The sequence below is a fragment of the Ammospiza nelsoni genome, chromosome 12, assembly GCF_027579445.1.
Source record: "Ammospiza nelsoni isolate bAmmNel1 chromosome 12, bAmmNel1.pri, whole genome shotgun sequence".
Classification (NCBI taxonomy): domain Eukaryota; kingdom Metazoa; phylum Chordata; class Aves; order Passeriformes; family Passerellidae; genus Ammospiza; species Ammospiza nelsoni.
In genome coordinates, this window is record NC_080644.1 from 7,806,915 (window position 1) to 7,824,636 (window position 17,722).

The window sequence follows — 17,722 nt, forward strand, 5'->3', positions numbered from 1 at the left end:
CCATGGGCACATGGCCCAGCACAGAGGCACACCTGGTACCTGTCACTGAAGGCAGGGAAGGAGCATGGAAACTGGGAGGCAACAGCTCAATTTCCATCTCTCCGTCACTGCCAGCAATCCCTGCCTGTGGCATCCTCAGTGGAGCAGAGCTGGGTTTGGCAGTGGCAGCAGAGCCTGACAGAACCACATGTCTGCAGCCTGCCCCCAGAAAAAGCTGGGAACAGCCTGGGCTGCCCAGGAGCAGGGTCCCAGCCCTGCTGCTCTCCATCTCTGTCCCTGTCGCACAGCTCTCCTGGCTACTCTGTGAGCTGCACCACAGGTCTGCCAAAGGCACCAGAACTGCCTTGGGGCACAGCAGTGGCTAAAGAAGACAGGTCACAGCTTCTCACCTCATGTGAGCAGATCCCAGGGACCCCCACACCCAGCAGGGCTGGCAAAGGAGCACCTGCCTGGGCTGGGCAGCTGCACCACTACTTCAGTGCAGTGCCCTGCGATAGTCACTTCCAGACCCCTTCCTGCACAGAGCAGCCATAGAGATGAGGAAACATCCATCACCCCAGGATCCAGCTCCAAAGACATCACTGCTGAGGCATGATATGTCCCAGCTCTTGTCATGATGGCTGGAGACAGGGACAGGAGCTGGGTGCAGCCAGGCAGGTGTGAGGGGGGAACGCCCCTGTGCCCCCCCAGCCAGGAGAGCTGGCTGGCTGATCTTTCTTTACAGGACAAAAGTGAGGGAAGAAGGAATGATTCAGTTACTTTCATTTCCTGTTGGGGTCCAGGCACAGGAAACCCATGGTTGCTGATGCAGGCAGATCTCAAGCAGGATCCAGGGAAGTCCTGGCTACCAGAGGCAACATCCTTGAGCCAATTAAGGATGTTGTGAAATGCAGCTGTTGCTCAAGCACAGTAATCCCTTGGGGCTGCAGCCTCAGGAGACCCCAAGGGATGAGGCCATGTAGTTTGTGCTAGAGGAACTCGGCACGTGAAGATCAAGGAAAGAGAGACCAAGGCGTTCTGTTCCCCTTTGCCTTTTGTTCCACAAGTTTTCAGCAGGGTCACTTGCAGGCTGCCTAGCAGACAACCAGTAAATGCCCACCAGGCTTCTATGAGTGGCTAAAAAAGGCTTTTCAAAGGGGCACTGCAGTCACTGTCAGCTCTGGGACCTGAGAAACAGGGACATGGCAAGGATGGTGCCTGCAGAGAGGGACCAACCACCCAAGGAAGAGCTGTGTCCCACCATCACCACCCACAGGCTGTGAGTCTCCATCAGTGCCGGCCCAATGCATTGCTGGGAGCCTGGAGACTGTGAGCAAGCTCCTTGTGGCCAGAGCTCCTTTTGCCAGAAAGAAACATGCAAGAACAGAGGAGAAAGGCAAAAGCCAAATCCCCAGCACAGCCTCCTTGGCATTGTGACCCTTCCTGTCACCCATCATCAGCTCTTATCTGGGTCTGGCTCAGTTCAGAGCAGGAGATCCCAAACCTGCCATGGTGACAACCCCATCTCACTGAAGGGCTGCATCAAAACAACAACATTCAAGATGTTCAGAAAGAGCATGGAGGAAGCAGAACTCTTCCATAAGGAGAAATGAAACTGTATAAGGAATAGCATAGAGAGGACACAAAACCAGGAAGTCTTCCCCCAGGCTTTCAGCAAATTTTGAAGTTGAACTGAAAAACAAGCCTTCAAAGAGCCGAACTCTGACCAAACACTGCTGTGTTTGGCAGGGAGCAGCCAAAACCACATCTAAAGCTCAACATATGTGCCGGTCCCGGTAGTGCTTCCTGCAAGTGGTGACAGAGGGAATGGAACATGAAATCCTGCCCTGCTGGCCCCAACCCTTTGGACAGGTAAAGGCTTCTCCTGCTGAGCTGCTCTGCCTCTTCTGGGAGTGTGGGGTCTGCTCCACCAGGGAAAGGCTGGCTCCCCCAGGCTGCTGGAGAAGGAATGGGAATGGTCACATGGGAACCAGGAGCCCAGGAGGACAGGGACTTGCAGGAGTCCTGTGCTGCTGCTGTCCTTTGCCCAGGACTGCAGGTCAACACCCTTCTCTCCACTGTCCATAGCTCCCCCCTGCTCCCCAGGTCAGAAGTCCCTCTGTCCCCACACGCTCCTCAGCACGTGTGGGCAGTTCCCCATCCTGTCCCAACTCTTTCCACATCTCTCTCGTGTGCCATGGCTCAAGCCCCCCTGCAGCCACGTGCTGGGGCTACCCAGGGATGACAGAAGTTGAGTTGTGGCTGTGAGCAAGGACACCAGCCATTTTTGCCATCTGCAAGGAAATCCGGACACATCTGTGTTCCCTGGTGCCATTACCAGCCTGGGAATTCCCCGGGCAGCTTGTACCAGTGCCAGAGGCAGGACTGCTGCTGCTCTCCAGCCTCACACTGGCAGGTCTGTGTGGGCTGGGGAAACACCAGGGAAAACCCATGGTCTCTGTAAGAAAAGTGAGAGCAGCCTGTCTGGGTTTGGAGAGAACTTGGAAAGAGAAGTCGTCAGCCCAAAATAAAACCTCCCTTACCAATTTTCAGCCAGGATGAGTTCATTGTCACCCACAGAATTGGGCTGTGGTCAGGACCTGTGGCAATTGTGGTTGTCCCTAACCCAACAGGGACTTCACCAGAGCTTGGAGTAACCCTGTCATCAAGGTGTGGGGAGCTGCAGCTCCTGCCCACTGCACCGCACGTGGTGCCAAAGCCTGATGCTGTCCACTGTCACCTGCACATCTCTGACAGCCTCTGACCCAGCAGCAACTAAAATTACAGCTGAGGAACATGTGGGGGCTCCTCCACTGTTGTTTTCCCAGCTGCAGGCTCAGCATGACCCAGCCTCATCTGTTCTTGGAGCTGGGAGGGCTCTGGGCCAGCATGGGGTCACTGCTGACACCAGCCCTGACCACTTCATCCAACACAGACAGTAGGGACACCCAGAGACCCCAGAGCTCACACACTCAGAGCCCCATGGGGCACAGCCAGCAGCAATGTGGGCATGGCCCCTGGACTGGGGATGTGGGCAGGAGCCACCAGGATCCCACCAGCAGCCAGCCCCAGAGACCAGCCCTGATGCTAGGCTCATCATTCTCACCCTCCCTCCACCCCAGCATGCAGTGACAGCCCAGGGGACCCTTGGGACCAGCCCTGCACTCAGTGTGTCTCCCCCTGCCAAGGGCTGCATTCCCCCAGACAGGCGGGCTCCTCTCGCAGCACGCCAGCTTGTGACACAGTCTGGGAGCCTCGTGGGAGACAAAAGGGGACACAGAGAGCCAAAGGGGTTGATTTTGCAGAAAAGTAAAAATAAAAATGCAAGAATGGTGACCTCGAGCAGAGCCTAGGGGGATCTGAATGGTGGCTCTGTGCCGGCAGAGGGGCAGGGCAAGAGGCCACATGCAGCCTGTCCCAGCAGCTGCTGAGGACAAACAGGACATGGAGAACAGGAGCAGCAGAGGAGGGTGAGCTCATGGGCTGAGGGGCCCCGGGGGCACCCGGGTGGCCCCCAGAAGCTCTGCCTTTTGCTGGACTTGTTCCCCAGCACCCTGACAGCCTTGCTGTCTGGGGCTGGCCAGAGGGCATGGGGAACTGCTCTGGGAGAGGTGGGGATGCAAAGATGGACCTGCTGGTGACCTCTGAAGGTGGTCCTGGCTGAGCACAGGTGGCAAGAGACACCTCAAGGTGCAGGTGGGGAGCTGCTGCTCTGGGTGCAGGGTGGTGGGGTCCCTCTGGGCTCAGCTCCACATCTGTCTCTTCCTGCTCACCAGTACCACAGAGGAACCATTGTACTGGTCCAGGACACAGCCACACTGTCCTCCTCCCTGCCCTCAACACCCTCTCCTGGCCCTACTATCCATTAAGAGATGCAAGAGCCACAGCTCTTGGGTCCATTTCAGAGGTGACCATGCAATTAGAAAAGGTCACAGCCTTGCATTCACCTTCCCCTGCACTTAGAGGAACTATGAAAAACCTGAAGCTGCTGAGTGAACTAGCACAATTACAGGAGCAATTGGCTGCTGGTTGGGATGGGAAGCTGGTCCCAGCTGGCACTAGGGATGCTGCCCAGCTGGTCCCAGTTGGCACTGGGGATGCTGGCTTGGAGCCAAGGGCCAGTCCTGTGGTGGGCTCAGCTGGGCACCCCAGCCTGGTAGCCATGGCCAAGCCTCTGCCCACCCACAGGACCAGCACTCGTGATCCATACGGGCAGTGGGAGACTCTCAGCAGCTCCCAAGGAAATGGGAAGCAAACGCGAAGGCCTCGCTGGCGCCGTCCTCCCTCCCACACGCCAGCAGCCCAGCTGCACCTCCTCCCGTCTCGGCTTGTTTTCACAGCGTGTCCTTTGGCCGCTCGCTGATCCCTGGACAAATGTTCACTAGCGAGACAGCCCCGGCAGGCTGCAGCCCACGCCGAGGCCGTCCCACCCGCCCCGGTGCTTTCCCAGCCCCAGTGCCGGCCTTGAGCCCATTCCCACGAATGCAACAGTGGAAATGATTGCAGCCTGAGCAAGGCGCAGGGAGGCTGAGAGTGCTGGGAGTTGTGCAGGGCTGGCAGAGCTGGTGATGCTGTGCCCACTGTGCATGGGGCTGGGAGAGCTGTGCCCAGCATGCCTGGGGTTGGGAGAGGTGTCTGTGCCCAGGACTGGCAGGGCTGTGTGAAGCAGCATTTTGCCTTAGGAGAGAACAAATCTGTGGCTTTGGCTCTCATGCTGGTTGTTTTTGTACAGTTCTGGTTGCTGAATCCCATGATCCTGCCCCTCAGTAGGTCCTTCCCATCCCTGGAACTGTTCAAAGTCCCAAGAGAGGCACTCACTGTCCTGATGCTGCGCTTTTGGGGCAACTCAGGAATGGGAACTGGGAGCCACGGGATCCATCCAGGACACCTACCACTGCCGAGGAATCACACTGACCCTGGGTGGGTTGGAAAAGAGGGGCACCCCCACACAAAACGCCTGTATGAGCACATCTGCACACATGTACAAACACATGCGTACACACATGCACACGTATACACACATGCACATACAGCTCTGCGTGTTCCCGGTGTGTTCGAGAACCCTTCTCCTGCAGCTGCTCGGGGGGACGGCGGGGGCTGGGGGAGGACCCCCGGTACAGTCCCCTCCTGCACCCCTCGGGGTCTCTTTCTCCCTCTACTCCGACCCCATCCCATCCCATCCCGCCGGGGGCCGCCCCCCGCCCGCGGGGACACAAAGGGGATTGTCCCCGGGGCCGCGGCTCGGGAGCGTGCGGGGGGCTCCCGCCGGCGGGCACAGGAAAGCGGCCCCGCCGCCCCCCCGGCTCTGTCCGGGCCACCCCCGCCAGCCCTCTCCCTCCCCTCCCCCGCCCCGCCCCGCTCCCGCTTTCTTCGCCTTTTCTTTCTTTTCTTTCTTTTTGGGTTTTTTTTTTTTTTTTTTTGTTTCTTCTTTTTTTCCCCCAGAAGAGGCGCGGCGGGCGGAGGGGGCCGGGGGGGCCGGGGCTGCCCGCCCCCGCCCGCGGCTCCGGAGGCGCCGGCGCCGGGAAGAGCCGCCGGCGGAACGGGGACCGGCCGGGAGCCCCGGGCCGGGAGAGCCTGCGAGGAGGAGGAGGGACGGGACGGTCTGTGCCGCGGCCCCCGGCCCCTCTGCCACTTCCTGGGAAACATGGTAATCCCTGGGGTAATCCCTCTCCGTGCCGCTGCCCCTCCCCGTGGCTGCCGGGTGGGCACGGGGTGGGCACGGGGTGGGCAGCGGGAGCGACAGCACAGGGAGGTCGGGAGCGAAGGGGGAGGGAGGTGCAAAGGCAGAGGTGGGTGTGGAGGTGGGTGTCAGGGCAGAGGCGGGTGGGAAGGCAGAGACAGATGTGAAGGTGGAGGTTGGGTGTGCAAGGTTGGGAATCAGGTGTGGAGGAGGCCGTGGCCCTTGGGCAGGTGTGTGCGGGGCTGCATCCTGCGAAGCTTAAACTTCCCTGCAAAGTTAGAGAGGGGGATGGCGTGCAGCGGCCGGGAGCTGCCGTGCCAGGGGACGCTCGCAGGGCCATGGGATCGCTCCCACCGCGGCCGGCACGTGCCGTTGCCCCGGGCTCTGCTGAGCGCGGCCCCGCTCTGGGCCGGGCCGAGCGCCTCCATCGTGCCCTGCCAAAGCTGGTGACAGCCAGAGGAATTGGTATTCAGGACTGGTCCCAGGCTCAAACCTCTCCTTCCTGAGCAGCGGGGAGAAAGGAGCTGGAGCTGAGTCACTCTGTGGCTTCGGGCATGGGTTAAACAACTTTACCACACCAAAACCTCAAAGCACAGATCGTCTTGTTGATGTAAACCAGTTAAAAAATATGGGTATTTGGGGAGAAATATCAATCTCTATTTAACAGCGCTTTGGCTTATTAAAATGGAAATAGCTTTGCAAATGTAAATCTCCTTATGCTCCCTAATGCCTTTGTTCCAGCTCCCTCCCAGCGGGTGGAGGGGCTGCTTTTGGATTCCTATGGGCTCCTGGCCGGCCGGATGCAGCTTCGCCGACAAACTTGGAGCTGCTGCACCATGGTTACCCCAAAAAACCTCCCCCTGTGATGAAGTGCTTTGTAACACTCCATGAAAACATTTTTAGTCAGTAATTCCAGGCCAAAATAATCCCCAGCACAACTCAGGCTGTGTCTGGTGCCTCTATCAGTCCCTGGTTCTCTCCTGACACTGGCTCACGCTGTCCCTGCCACTGGATGAAGTCCTGGGTGATAAGGCAACAGGAAACAGCTTCAAATGGTGCCAGGGGAGGGTTAGACTGGATACTAGAGAAAAATTTCTTCACCGAATGAGTGTCAAGCACTGGCATGGGCTGCCCAGGCAATGTGGGAGTCACTATCCATGGGAGGATTAAAAAGACTGTTGGAGGCAAGGCAGGCAGTTCTGGCTCATCTCTCATGGCAGCATTCAGAGCTGGATGGATCCTCCTGTGCTGTTGTGGCTCCTCACCTCAGTGTTGGGATGGGGAGGAAATCCAGCTGGGTAGCGCTGGGCAAGGAGGTGGTGGGCATCTTGGGTTCAGCACTGGGGACCAGGTGGCTGCACCAGGGCCCCACTGGAGCAAAATGGAATGGAGTGCTGGGCTTTGCCCTTCATCAGGGATTTTCCACAGTAAGGTCTCCAGTCCATTCTAGGAACTGTACACAATAAGACAAAGCTTGAGGAGAAAGGTCCAAGGGCAGAAAGCCTGGACAGGAAACACAGTGGCAGATCAGGGCCCTGAGAAGGGACTGGCTTGCCTCCTCTTCTGCCCAGCTCTCTGGTTTCTCCTGTCAGGTGTAGGGGCAGGAGATTCCTGTGCCAAGACATGGAAAAAAAGTCAGAAATAATTAACCAGAGCATGACTGCAAAGTGCTTTAGCTAAAGCGCATTAAAACTAATTAAGCTGGATTAACCATGGCCCTTTTGTCTCTGTATGGGCTCCTGGACCAGGTATTAGCTGCCTGAAAGTAATGCTCACCTTGAGCTAATCCCACCAGACTTCCTGGGTGCTCTTACGGGAGCAGGACCTGTCTGCTTGGAGGATGCTCCTCTTCCCCACTCGCCTTGACAGGTATGCCAGACTCATCCTTGAGCTGCCAGGAGCGCAGCCCGGGCATCACAGGAGCTGTGGGATGGCTTCTCTCCATGTACCAGCCGTGCCACACAGCCTCCAGCTCCTGCAGCACTGAGAGAATGAACTGGGAACTGCTGGTCCACAGGCGGCACAGCCCCAGTGTCCTCACCCTGCTCTGGGGCAGTGTGGGAGGATGCAACACGGCAGAACACTTCCCAGAAAATACAGGAATAATTCTGAGTTTGGCGAATTCAGCAATGAGTCTGGACCAAAACACCCTATCCATCTTCAGATGTTTGTCCTTCCTCCCATCTGCTGCATTCCTGCAGCGAGCTGCGGAGCCCGGCGCAGCCCCACGATCTGTCTGGTCTGACTCCTCTCAACCCCTCGGCTGCTGCGGCTCCTCCGCCTCCTCATGGCTGGCGGCCGAGCAAGGCGGCTGCAGCCTCGGGGTTTATCCCAGGCTCCTTAACCACAGCCGGGCGCTGGGAACCGGACCCGCCCCGCCTGCGCCGTGCTTGCTGTGCTCCATCCCGGCTCCTCCCGTTTCCCTCCCAGGAGCGTTTGGAGCCCCTGAGCTCTGCAGCATTGCCAGTGTGGGCGTCCCAGGGCCCCGACAGTGGCACAGCGCAGCGTGGGATGGTGGGCAGAGAGCGCGGGTCAGGCGGAACGTGTCCCCGCTTCGGGGCCACTCTCCCACCAGCGACACTCGCCTCTCTCCCGCAGGATGCCGGGTCCCTGGATGCGGCGGTGCAAAGTGCTCTCCAGGCCCTCTACCCGCCCTTCGAAGCCACGGCCCCCACCGTCCTGGGCCAGGTGTTTCGGCTGCTGGAGACCAGCTACCAGGGGGATGGGCTCTGCTGCCTGCTCCAGTTCCTCATCCCCGCCAAGCGGCTCTTCGAGCGCCTGCGGCAGGCAGCCTGTGTAAGCCCCCGTGCCCCACCACGGTGCCCCCGAGAGCCCCTCCTAGACACGGGGGTTTGCCCCAAGGAGTCCTGCCTGCATGGGCACGCTGCCCTGTGGGCTTCCTCCCTGCATGTCCACTCCTGGTCCCATCCGCTCCCTGCAGAGGGGACCATGGCACACCCAGCTCCCTGGGATTTGTCCAGCATATGTGGTCTCTGCAATAAGGGCTCTGAGGTCATCTTGTCTTCATCCTAGAGAGGCTTAAGCAGGGGTTTTCCCTCTGTAAGCACACGGGTAGACTCCACACTGTGGGAATAGCCATGGATCAGGGTGGGCTTGCAGGGCTGTGCTGCAGGGCCTTGGCTCAGGGACGTGCATTGGGTCACCAGGCTCTTTCATCTTAATCATGGGAGGCACGGGGCCAGGCAGCAAGAGCGTGTGGGGGTGGCTGGGAGGCACAGAGCTGGCAGGGCTCCCTCATGCACTGTGTTCTTCCTCCTTCCCAGGCTCCCTACTTTAACCGCATCTTTCTCCATGAAGGCTGGCCCTTGTGTCTGCACGAGAAGGTGGTTGTGCACCTCGCACCGCTCAACCCCCTCCTGCTGCGCCCCGGGGACTTCTACCTGCAAGCAGAGCCCTGTGAGGAGCACACAGCGCGTGTCACCATCAAGCACCTCTCCCTGGACCTGCGCTCCGTGGAGGAGACACCTGTCCCCGAGGCCACCCACGCTCTGCTCTTCACCAACGCATGGCTGGAGGAGGTGAACAATAGCTGGGCCGGAGCTCCCCTGCACACCTGCCTGGTGGCCACCGAGAACGGCGTCACCCCACTGCCATGGAGCCGGATTGCCACGCCTGAGTTCACCGACAAGCCCAGGGCTGGAGCTGACAGTGTGCCCACTGGGACCTGGTATGAATCTGCTCCTGAGAGTGCACCTGGGACACTTGTGCTCCATGGCACAGTGAATGTCCCCACGCCCTACAGCAACGTTGTGGGCACCATCCCAGGCTGCAAGGCCACCTCTCGGAAGTCAAGCCAGGGACGATACCCGGGACTGATCAAGGTAGAGCAGGCAGGTCTGCGGAAGAAGCCAGCCACGCTGCCTGTGCCCAGCCTCAGTGAAATCATCAGCCAGAACCTGGAGGGGGAGTATGTGGACCTGCTGGAGCAATCCCAGGAGGACTTGGACGTCCTGACCAGATCCCTGTTGCCCACCTGCCTTCCAGGGACAATAAAGGCTGGGGCTGATGAGATGCTCCCCTGGGCGAATGGGGGATCAGGAGCAGATTCTTGGCCCTGTGGGGGAGCACTGAGCTCAGAGGAGCGTCCCTGCAGCCCGTGCCTGGGGAGGGAGATAAGCCAAGAGCCAGAGTCACATGGGCCAAAGTGCCGCCAACGTGACTCCTACATGGCCGCGCTGCAGAACCCGGTGAGCTTTGGCTCTGGGCTGATGGCAGCCATCATGGAGGAGCCCGGCAGTCCTGGCTCCGAGCTGCCCCCCGCCACCCCCCGTGAGACCCCCCCACAGCACAGGAAGGGGGCAGGCAGCCCCATGCTCCTCACCCGCCAGTCCCGCCGAGCGGCTCCTGCGGTGCCGGAGCGAGGGGGGTCGGTGCAGCGGGGCAGCCCCCGGGTCCCCCCAGGCTCCAGCCACAAGTTCTCCTTCCTGAAGGGCACGCGGCTCGGGGCAGCTCCTGAGGATGAAAAAACCAGCAGCCAGCACGAGGGGGCCTGGAAGAAGATGTCGGCTATCTACTCGCCCAGGATGGGCAGAGCCAAGGCAGCAGGGAAAGGTACCATCCTGTGGGGCTGCAGCACCTGACCAGGCTCTGCTGAGGCTTTGTTATTCCTCTGCTTCGCTGAGTGTCACCAGCTTCCCTCTCCTCTATCCCTGTGCACAGGTACGAATGCAGCCACTGCTGCTCCTGTGGAGGAACGGTCTCTGGAAAGTTCCAGCTGCAAGAATGGTCCCTCTGTGCCCAGCACTGGCCCTGCTGGTCGGGAGCCTCCGGCCTGGCAGGACCTGCACGCTGGGCTGCTGCGCTCAGGCATCATCTGCCTGCCAGGTACTGCTGGCACCATGAGCCTGGGGAATGGGAGGGAGAGGCCTCTGGATGGAAACTCAGGCTGCTGGAGAGAGTGTTTTGCAGGAAGGTTTCAGGGCTTTGCTGGAGGCCAGAAATACTCCAAGCGGAAAATTTTTTTTCAGCTGGGCAAAAACATTAAAAACATAAATGCAGGCAGCCTGTGAAGAGCAGCTGCCCCGGTCCCAGCCGCCCCAAGCCCTCCCACACCATTCCTCTCCAGTGAAGCTGTTCAGCTTTAGCTGCCAAACACTAAACATTTGGCTCCTTCTTTTTCCCAAGAACCAAAAAGCATTAACAAAACTCATCTTCTTCTCAGGAAAAATGTCCCCATCAGCTCTGGAATTCCAGACATTCATGCCATGAGCCCCCCTGCACTGGCTCTCCTCCTCCCAAAGATCCAGAGGGGCTGCGCCATGGCAGGCTGAGCTGAGGCAGCACTGATGGTTACCCCAGCCCATTGTGGGGTGCTCAGGTCTGGCAGGTGGCTGCCAGAGGAGTCACTCACCCTTTCTCCACAGGGAGCTCGGACAGGCTGGGCAGGGCCCTCCTTCTGGTGACCACCAGTGGCAGTGCCTGGCGGGCTGCGTGGTGCTCAGCTGCTGAGCTGGCAAAGCTCATCCTCTGCCTCTGCTCCCTCCCCAGGTAAGAGCCAGCAGGACCTGCCAGGGACCCTCAGCTGCTGCCTGGCTCAGGGCTCCCAGGCCAAGTTGGGATGGACACCCAGCATCCCACACACTCTGGTTTGGGCACATCCCCGAGGTGCCTGGACCATGCCCCTGCCAGAGGCACATGCTCTGAGCCCTTGGCAGCGACATCCCACAGGGATGAGGCCACTGCCTGTGGGTTCCTGCCTGCCTGGGGGTGCAGAATGCGGGAGGGGGCTTCGAGAGGGCCCTGCCCCAGGGAAGGACCCCCACTCCTGCTGTGTTTCCCCTCGGTAGGCAAGAAGTGAAGAATGGTGAGAGGCGAGAAGCAAAGGATGCTGGGCTGACGGTTGTGGTGGATGCCCGGAAGCAGCCGCCCGCTCCCGTCCTGTTCTCAGCCCTCCGCTCCGTCCAGGTATGCCAGGCTCTGTGTGCCTGTGCCATAGGCATGCCAGGACTGTCCCTGTCTGGGAGGGAGTGCTGCCTCCCTTTGGGGGTCCCTCAGAGCCTCCCCTGTGCCTGCTCTCCATGCAATCCCCAAAGGTCCCTTCTGAGCCCTGCCATCACCCAGCAGGCATCACCAAGAGCCCTCCAGCATCCTGATCTGTGAATTCACCAAGAAATGGGCTCTGCAGTGACAATCCACTGTCGTGGCTGAGTCCTTGTGCCAGTGCCCAGGTAGTGCCACAGGAGTGCCCTGTGCTGTCCAGGGGCTATGGGGTCCCCCCTGCCACAGCCTTTGTATGCCCAATAAAACCCACACTGGCCCAGATGCTCATCACATGGAGAAATGTCGCTGCTGTCAGAGAAGGGGCTCACTCATGAGGCTCTTCCCATGGTCCTTTGCCAGGGAGGCAAGGTGGCAGGGGACAAGGTCATGGCCTGAGGGACATGTTTCCATCTCCCACACCAGTGAGAGTGGGAGCCTTTTCCTTTGCAATGAGCTCACCAGCCTCAGCTGATCCAGGAAAGTCCCACACTGCCATGGGTGACCTGAGGGCTTTGTGTGGGGTTTGCCCTGGTCATTCTCCCCTGCCTCCCACAGAGTGTGTCTCCAGGCTGCATTCACAGCTTGCTGCTCCTGGCTGAGAAGGAGCTGGCCTCCCACCGTGAGAAGCTGTCTGGGGTGCAGGTGAGCCTGTCCCTGTCCCCTGAGCTGGTGCAATAGGGGGTTATTTCCTGCTCCAGGCAGCCTTACAAGCCCTGTGCCCTGCAGGTGGAGATCCTGACATCGCTGAAGGCTCTGGGCCGCCACGTCGACAGCTCCCAGCTGCCCCCAGAGCTGGACGGTGCCTTCCCCTACTGCCACGGCGAGTGGGTTCAATTCTTCCAGGTGTCTGTTACCACGCCATGAGCCATTGCCTCACCTCCCCCATGTCCCTCTGTCCCCACTGCGTCTTATGTGTCCCATACACATCCCTGGAAAAGCAACAGGGAGGGCTGGGAGAGGGGAATGAACAGGAGAGCTCTGAGCACAGGAGGGTCAAGCTCCTTCCTATGTGCTCCTGCCTGCAGCTGCCCATCCACCTCCTCACTCCCTTCCTCATCAGCTTTAACCCAGTGCCTCACAGTATTTCCTGCTCTGTCCTGGCACTTCTCCTCCTCCTCCTGCTCCTCATGGGCAGGCTGCCCCCACTGACCCACACTGTGTGTCCCCCACAGAAGCTGCAGCCCTTCACAGCCAGCCTGAGGCGGGCATCGGAGCTGCTGCAGCACTGCATCCAGGAGCTGCGGAACAACAACGCACTGGCTGGGACACAGGTAATGGGTGGCAGCACCACAGATTGGGGACATTCCCAATGTGCCCATCTGCAGTGCAGCCACAGCAACATTTCCCTCCAGTTCCCCAAAACTTGGCATAACCATTCCCAGACTGGCTGCTCCTGGCCACGGGGCTGTTCCCTGTCCCCTCTGTCCTGCCTGGGGAGCAGCCCCTGTGCTGGCTGAGACTGCAGGTGAGGCCCAGGTGAGACACTTGTCTGACCCTCCCCTCCTCCACAGGATGCGGCTGCAGGCATCAGGAGGCACCAGGAGCTGATGCAGAAGGTGCTGAGTGACGCTCAGCTGGGGCGGGTGCAGCGCGAGGGGGGGTTCCTGCTGGCCCGGCTGCGCAGGGAGGCCGCCCGCCTCTGTGCTTCTGATCACGTCAGGTAGGATGGGACAGTTCCACTGCCAGGGGGTGCCAATGCCAGAGACCCTGCTCCTGCTGGCCGGCACAGCCACCTCCCCATGGACAGCCCGGTCCCCGTGAGCCCAAGCTATTGCCATGATCAATCCTGCTCTGGAAGCATGGACCACATGTCTGGGACAGCCCATTGCAGGAGTCCCCTCATCCTCACTGGTGCCAGATCCCTGAGAGGGTCTCCTGCCCCAGGCCAGGCCAGATCTGTCACTATGCAATGCCGGCAGCAGTGCCTTGGGCTGGGCTCGGGAGAAGCCACTAGATGGGGCCAAGTCCCGGCCGTGCCGCGCCCGGCCAGCTGTGCTGTGCTGTGCTCCTCTGGCCATGCCGTCATCGTCCGGTGATGTGCACTTGTCTGGCCGTGCCACACTCATCCGGTGATGTCACAATCTGGCCATGCATGGCTCCTCTGACCAAGCTGTAGTCATCCAGTAATGTCACCCCACCTGGACGCGCCATACTCACCAGTGATGCCGTAATCTGGCCGTGCTGATGCTCCTCCAGCCATGCTGTAACTGGGCCATTCCATACTCACCCGGTGATGTCGCTGTCGGCCGGGAATGCTGCACCCATCTGGTGATACCGCACTGCTCCAGTCACACCATGCTGCCCCATGCATTGAGGCAGCGCTGATCCACTGCTCCCTCCTGCTCCCTTCTCTCCCTGTACTGATACACGGGGCTTTCCCATCCCGTGGTCCTTGCTATCCGTTTGCTCCATGGGTTGGGAAGATGTCCAGGTGCTTGCAAGGCTGGGGTCAGGAGCTGGGCAAGAGACCTGCTCCTCTCCACTTTGTGCTCACCTGGCAGTGCCTGGCACTGATGGCCTCCCTCCTCCCAACCCCCAGGAGTGGTATAGAGTTGGCTGAGGGCCTGTATAGTCAGCTGGAGGAAGAACTTCACAGCCTTGTGTCCCAGTCCAATAGCTGCCTGGCGCGCCTGCATTTCCTCCGCAAGGTCCGGGAGCTCGAGGCTCAGTTTGGCAAGGTGAGCTGGGTGTCCCTGGGGTGCCACAAGTTGAAGTTGCCCTCTGTGGTGTTCCATGGTTGAGTGTTTTGCTCATGTTTCCTTTATTTCTGATGATGATAGAAGCCTGGAGAATGGCAGGATTGCCTGAGGTTTGATTTTCATTACGGGCGACTGTGTGTGACTGAGCCTGGGCTGGGATGCTGGGCTGGGGCAGGAAGGGGAGGTGCTGTGGACATGCTGCTACTGCCATGGCTGATCTCTCCTGATCCCTGTTCTGCTCTCTCACAGCTGGGGTCCTGGCTGGATGGGGAGGCAGCAGCTCGGCTGCAGGAGATGGGCACTGAGGACTGGAGTCCCGACAGCTGCCAGGGCTCCGCCGAGCACTTCAAGGAGTTCCTCACCCAGGCCACAGTATGTCTGCAAGGGCTTTACTGTAACAGACACCCCCTGGGTTTGGAAAGAGGCTTCTGGGCAGAACTGAGTGTCCCTGATCTATTGAGTCACACTGCATTTGCACACTCAACAGTTGGGGCCTGTTGAGTCCCCAGCATTGTGGGGACTCTGGGCAGTCCTGCTCCTGTGAGGGGGTGGCTGCACTGTTCCTCAATGTGTGCTGGGCTGGGACTGCTGTCCCCAACCCCTGCTGCACTCCATCCTTTTTCCTACAAAGCCTGGGCATCCATCAGACAACAAATAACATAATGATGAGGATCTTCTGGTTCCCCTGGATGTGTAGGCCCTTTAGTCACACACACTGCCGGGAGGGTGAGGCATGGTGACCCCACTCGGGACAGGAGGTCCATTGGGTGCATTTTAAACCAGGCCAGGGCAGAGCAGAGATTTGGAGAATCCCATTGCTTTGTTAGTTCTCACTTGCCCAGAAGTGTTTCCCATCCAGCTGTAATGGTGATGGATGGGCTAATGGCAATGCCAAGTGCTACCTGCAGTGCACGTACCCCAGGTCAGCACCATTCCCAAGTGTGGAGCTGTTCCTTCCTCCTGTCCCTGCAGGCTCGGTACCAGCATGGCCTGACCCTGTGCCAGGAGGCAGCTAAGGTCCGAGGCAGGATGTTCCCTGAGGCAGATGCCCTCCAAGTGTCTGCAGCCCTTTTCCAGTCAAAGCTGATGAGCTTCTCCCAGCAGCTGGAGCGGCGGCAGGCAGAACAGGAGCTGCTGCAGGAGCTCGTCCGGTTCTCCAACAAGGTGAGTGCAGGGGATCTCCCTCAGCAGGACGTGGTGCTGCTGGTGGCCACGAAAGCAGCCACTGTCACCTCTTTTGCAGGTGGCAGGGCTGAAGCTGGACTGCCGGCAGTGCTCGGCCCGGGCGCAGCGTGGGGAGGGCCAGGCACTGCGCTGCCTCCAGAGATCCTTCCAGAAGCTCTCGGTGGAGTTCGCCCTGGAGAAGCTGAAGGAGATGAAGGCTCAGGTGCGCAGGATGCAGAGCAGCCAAGGGTTGGCAGCCTGGACAGAGGCACAGCACAAGTACCAGGAGACCCGGCAGATCCTGGGGGAGATGCTGGCAGAACTGCAGGAGGCCTGGGGAGCACAAGCTGATGGGCAGGGAGACTCCTCCAGCCCCCCCAGCCCAGGCTCTGCAGCTCCTCACATGGAAGTCCCGGTGTGCAGAGCAGCCCCCAGCCCCGAGCCAGCAGTGCTGGGGGGCAGGGGGTTGGCAGAGCAGCCAGAGACCAGCACTGAGGGGCCAGGACAGCCCCAGGGGCCGGGACAGTCCCAGCCCAGCACCACTCCTGCCTCCATGCTGGGTGTGGAGCAGAGCTCTCTGCAGCCCCACTGCCAGCTGGAGCCTCAGGATGCCCACACCTCTCACCACCACGTCTCTGCTGACACCCCCCATCCCAAAGCCAAGAGCAAATCCAGCCTGGGAGCGACAGGACACCTCACCCAGGAGCGCAGCCAGCCCCGTCGGAGGCGTCCCGTCACCCTGCCTCCCTGGACACGCTTCCCAGGAGCTGACCCACCGTGTCCTACTGCCGTGCCCCAGGGGACTGCCTCAGATCCCAGCACAGCTGGTGCACCAGCAGGGCCACAGGCAGAAGCTGCCCAGTACTTCCAGATTTCCAGCCAGAGCAGTTTTTCCTCTGAAGACTCAGATTCACAGAACTCCATGGAAGAAGCCCCAGCAGCAAGCCTGGCTTTGCCTGGGGACCTCCAGAGTCCCAGACCACCCTGCCCATCTGAAAAGGGCCACCAGATCATTTACCTGGAGAACCACCACAATGAAAGTTCAGCTAAAGCAAATGCCAAGTAACCAGTTCCTCCAGTTGGGGCTGTTTCTGTCCAGCTGCATAAGTCTCGATCACAGACTGGACGAGACTTCCCATGCTCAGAGATGGGATGCTGGAACTTCTTACCCCACCCTCGGTCCCAGAATCTTTGGTTCCCTGTTCTTAGTGTTCTACCTGCCATGGATCAGCAGTAATCCCATCACCAGCTCACAGGGCTCATTCACAATCTACCAGATGTGTACCAATCCTCCCATAGAGTGCCTTTATCCCTACCAGTGCCAGCCTTGTCTCAGGCAGTGGGGAGGGTTCCCACATTAGATGCTGTGCCTGGAGCATCCCAGGGGAGTGCAGACCTGTGAGATGTTCCTGTCACTCATTGTGCTCCCTGCTCCACTGGATGATTTTACCATCCCTGTGCTGCTGCTGCAGCCCTGGCTGAGCCCCAGCAGTGGGCCCTGGGTTTGTGTGTGCTCATTAACACAGGACTAACTCCATTAACATTAATAAACCTGAAGAGAAGCACCTGGATGGTCCTCATGGAGGAGAATGAGAAGTTGTGTCCCACCGAGAGCCAGCTGCTGGGGCTCCAGGTTCCAACTGCTCCCACCACCCCAGCACAGTGCCCACAGGCACCTGGTGCCACCAAGAATGCCCCCCGTGCCCCCTACATGGGCTGTGCCCACAGCCTGGCTCTGCTACTTGCTGCCAGCACCTTGGCCCTGCTCAAAGGACCCTTTTGTAAGGGTTAAGTGCCTCAGTCTCCGGTTCTCCCTCTCAGTACACGAGCACAGTGGTGTCATCCTGCCCAGCCTCCCCACTCTGTTTTGGGAACGCGCTGTCCCGAAGCCTTTGGGACCCGTTTGCTCTGGGTGCGACCCTGCCGATCCCAGCCCGAGGTCCCCAGAGACCCCGTCCCCGCAGGCACATCCCTGCTCTGCCTGTTGGGGCAGCCGGGAGGGGGTGATGGCAGGCGGGACCCCGGCTGGCGGGGCCGCCCCCCTGGGCAGCCACAGCATGAGCTAATCAAGAGACATCAGAGGAGAAGCGATCTCTGCCTTGGAGGCCGTTCCAGAAAAACACCCTCCTCCTCCTCCTCCTCCTCCTCCTCCTCCCAGCGCAGCACGGGCACGGCTCGCACCCTGCGGGATGCTGCAAAG

General features: G+C 59.8%; 1 protein-coding gene across 1 annotated transcript; it reads left to right on the forward strand.

The window, feature by feature from the left end:
• Positions 1-8,258: 8,258 nt before the first annotated feature.
• KIAA1755 (KIAA1755 ortholog) lies at positions 8,259-17,373 on the forward strand. The gene is given in 14 exon segments (XM_059480828.1): positions 8,259-8,304; positions 8,307-8,455; positions 8,944-10,231; positions 10,340-10,504; positions 11,044-11,167; positions 11,467-11,584; positions 12,215-12,301; positions 12,386-12,502; positions 12,832-12,930; positions 13,171-13,319; positions 14,199-14,337; positions 14,608-14,730; positions 15,331-15,522; positions 15,602-17,373. Coding segments are annotated over 14 exon segments (3,783 nt in total). The 3' UTR covers positions 16,589-17,373.
• Positions 17,374-17,722: the final 349 nt, after the last annotated feature.